The sequence below is a fragment of the Morone saxatilis genome, unplaced genomic scaffold, assembly GCF_004916995.1.
Source record: "Morone saxatilis isolate NCDOM2014 unplaced genomic scaffold, NCSU_SB_2.0 Contig0, whole genome shotgun sequence".
In the NCBI taxonomy this organism is placed as follows: Eukaryota; Metazoa; Chordata; class Actinopteri; family Moronidae; genus Morone; species Morone saxatilis.
The window spans coordinates 10,069,611-10,073,595 of record NW_023339650.1 but is presented as its reverse complement, the minus strand read 5'-3'; the positions used below and the strand labels follow the sequence as shown (position 1 = coordinate 10,073,595).

Below are 3,985 nucleotides of genomic sequence, written 5' to 3'. Positions count from 1 at the left end.
ATCATAAAAGGCAATAAAAGCCCCAAAAAATAAAAATAAAAAACCCGGGGGAGGTCTTTATTTGAGCATGCTAACATTTGCTTAACACAAATTACAACTGAGGCTGATGGTATTTACATTTATTTTTTTATTATTAAGTCATAAGCCAAAGTATAGGACAGATGAAAATTCTGACCAAATGATGGCGCTAGATAAGAAGTCAGAGGAAGTGAGTAAATTTCAGCCTCAGGAGGACATGAACGACTGTACCAAACTTCAAGTCTCTGTTTTTTTGAAGCAGTTTTTGTGTGTAGTAATAAATCAAAATTATACTTACAAATAGTACACAGAAAAGATATTTCCACAAATGGCTACAGTATACGTGGCCTGTTATTAACGTGTGGAAATCTGCATGGGGCTGATGTTAGATTGCTGGCCTGAATTATTATCCAAATCAGCCAAAGTCAATAGGATATAAAAATCTTGCATCAAGCAGATGTTGAATGCAAATCAATGCAAAAATCCAGCTACCAACTTCTCCAACACCACCAGCAGCCTCATGATTCCATTCAGAATCAGTTATAATGGTCAAGCTGGGGGATTATGCTCTTTAGTGATTGGTGGTTCATTGCTTTAATCAGCTATTACCACCAAATTACATCGATTCAAAAAGTTGAATGTACACTTCATCAACAATGTTTTGTATTTGTAATTAGTCCCCCCTAATTGAATGAACTTTTATTGGTTACAGACTGCTGCATTAACTGCATTCTTTGTGCTGTGGGTGGGAAACTTTGTGTCTAATTTGCCGTCACTTTGACTGGGCCAAGTGACCAAATTAAAATGCTTATAGGTACTTTTGCCCATTATTGGCCCCTTGAACTATTAAACAAATGGAGACAAAGTTGGCTGAGAGCACCTAACCATAACCTTAACCTTGACTGTAACCTTAAAAATAACACATTAAATCAGACTTCTTTGGCCACATGCCGCATGGAATGGAGCCATTTTTAAATATCATCCATGAATAACAAATACTTTGTACTTAACTTGTTTTTGTGACAGTTTTCTTTAAATTTCTTCATATTTCTGACATCTTTTGCAGCATTCTTTTATGTAAGTTCCTACAGTGTCACATGATGTTTCTCTCAGATCACTGACCTAATCACTGTGTCATCCACCCTATTGAGAAACCAAGTTTTATATCCACTATCTCAATCTTTTAATCACGTTAAAAGGAAATGGAAATCCATGCAATAATGAAGAGACCACAACAGCACTCCTCAGTGACGTATGCTAAGAAATTGTCTTCCATCTTCCAGCCCTCCCTGCAGGGATTAAGACATTTTAATATCAATACAAGTCTATACAGTCTCTGCGACAAATTAAATTTAGGTAAGGCACATACTGCCCCCGCACAGTGCTGTATATATGTACATTCATCTTTGCAACTTTGCTCTGACATTGAGCAATATTTTATTCCAGTATCACAGCATGGAAGAGAAAAAATGCCCTGATTCTTGTGACAAAGCCAATATAGCCAAAACAGTGGCTGAATATGCCAAATCTTGGACGATTATAGACACCAATATGAGAACTCTGGGGGAATTGGCTAGCTTGTTTTCCCCCTCCGATCCATTTCACATGTCAAGTTGTTGAAGCCAAGCTGACATTGCGGGGTCTATTATCCTGCTCCATCTGCAGCTTCCGTCTTTGGGCATTTAAAGCGTCACATTTCCCTGTCACAGTTCGGGAGCGGTCCACTCATTAACCGTAATGATGGCGAGTGCTGTGCGCAGCCGACCAGAACCATAAGCTGTGATTGGGCGATCTCAGCCTGATGAATGAGTGATAGACACTGATGCGCAGGCAATCAGGAAGTGTTAGTTTCACCTAGAATGGCTGTTGTGAAGAGTCAAGGTGGATAGCAAGGTGGATATTTCATTAAACAAGGTATTGCTACTGTGGGATAATAAAATAGTCCATATACTGTATATATTGCTCATGAAAGACTTTGTTATATGCTGTATATGTTTTGAAAGTTTAGACTGAATTTCAAAGGAAGGGTCTCTAAGTGGATGACATTTTCTCTCTTGAACATCCAAATCTTGTGGCAAAATGTCCAAGGTCTCTTTAAAGTTTAACAAGGTTGTAGGTTTAGTGTAATGCTTTATCTCAACAGATATGGATAATGAGTCTAAAGCTAATAGACTCTGTCTGTCTCTGAGTCCTCGTTTGATATGCGTATGTAATGACTTTGTACAAGCTGCAGTCTGTCAGTCTTATTTCATTACAGAACTGCTATATCAGGCACTGGGATAATGAGTAAGATGCACAGGACAGAGCTGAAATCTTTCCTGTCACCCCTCTCTGTTCTGTTTTGTTCACCTTTTTCCTCTGTCATCTTAAATTTCCTCATTTGATCTCTGCTTTTTCTCTTTGTATTTTCCCTCCTCACTGCCTCCTCGCATTGGACAGATCTACCTGCGTTTTCTCGACTATGAGATGGCCAATTCCAATGAATGCAAGCGCAATTTTGTGGCAGTGTATGATGGTGGCAGGTGTGACTTTCTCTTTCATTTTGATAAATCATGCAGAGGCTCAAAGTGGGCTCAGTTGCTCCTTAATTTTAGGCCCTTTATCTTATGATCACAATGTTTTTTTCTGGTGAAGTCTTAAATATTTAATTATGAAAGGGCAAGAAATTCATGGTTTTGTCAAGATATAGTTACTTTGTCCTATTGTGTCCATGTCAGGTTGGCCTCACTAACCGACTGGGTAACAGAACAAAGACAAAGATTGATGAACAGATCAAATTTTTACTTTACAGAAATCAATTTCTGACACAGGCTTGAGTAATTTAATTTTTACTTTCACTTAAAGACACATTTCAAGTAAGTGTTTCTCAGTTACAATTAAGAGAATAGTCTAAAACATTTATCAGAAATGTGTTCACTTGCAAAGAGTTAAATGACAGTACTCTCATGTCTGTATAGTAAATATTCAGCCACAACCAGCAGCAGGCTTGAGCAAGTACTCGACTGAAACGAGTATCGGGTACAGATAATGTACTTTTTAAAAGGTGTCAATAGTCGTACTCATAAATATAGCAATTTCTTTTATTTAAATGTATGGAAATAGTTTTCTTACTCTTATCAAAAGCATCACTGTAAAGCTCAATTCTGAGGGTGTTCTTTAAAAAGTAAAAAATACAGCAACTTCCGATCAACCCAATTGGGAAACTATCATGACGTCACCGATTGTTTTGTGGAGTTTTGAAGCCTCGACGCACTGTGAGTTGGGCTGCATTTGGTTTCAACTCGTCTGTAGCAGGAAAAAACGGCTGCTTGCCTGGACACAGTTTCTCGTATTAGAGATATATTTCACAAAAACATAACTTGTTCTTATCTCAATTTAATAGGATATTAGAATCATGGTCAAAGAAAACAATATTTGATATTTTGAGATTAGAATATAACGGAATAATTAACTGTAATGTGCTTAAAACCAAATATGAGTTCCCAAACCATCTAACTTGTTATCTTGAGATTATAAAGTTGTGATCACAATAAAATAATATGAGCAACCATGGCTGCTCTGGGCCTGTGTTTAATATTGTGGATTATTGAAATGCACAGCCAATAACCATGCTACTATATAATAAACCATGAATTCTTATCTCATCCTGTCTCATCTCAGTTCGGTGGAAGACCTGAAGAGCAAGTTCTGCTCCACGGTGGCCAACGACATCATGCTGGTCTCCACGCTGGGTGTCATCCGCATGTGGGCGGATGAGGCGAGCCGCAAAAGCCGCTTCCGCATCCTTTTCACTACCTACCAAGAACGTAAGATACAACAAATATCTACACCCACACCTGTGTTGTTTACCATAAAAAAACTATTTACTGCAAAATGGCCCACCTACTGAGGGAAACTAATTAGCTTTATTAATCAGACCACCACTCAGGGTCAGCGACATTGACGCCAAAATAAAACAGGTCTGGTC

General features: G+C 38.2%; 1 protein-coding gene across 2 annotated transcripts in view; it reads left to right on the top strand.

The window, feature by feature from the left end:
• Positions 1-3,985, top strand: part of neto1l (neuropilin (NRP) and tolloid (TLL)-like 1, like) — a 68,766-nt gene that overhangs the window by 49,400 nt on the left and 15,381 nt on the right. For both annotated transcript variants that reach the window (XM_035657574.1, XM_035657568.1), the window contains exons 7-8: positions 2,458-2,540; positions 3,679-3,824. In XM_035657574.1, coding sequence (XP_035513467.1) covers positions 2,458-2,540; positions 3,679-3,824 — 229 coding nt within the window. The remainder of the gene's footprint in view (positions 1-2,457; positions 2,541-3,678; positions 3,825-3,985) is intronic.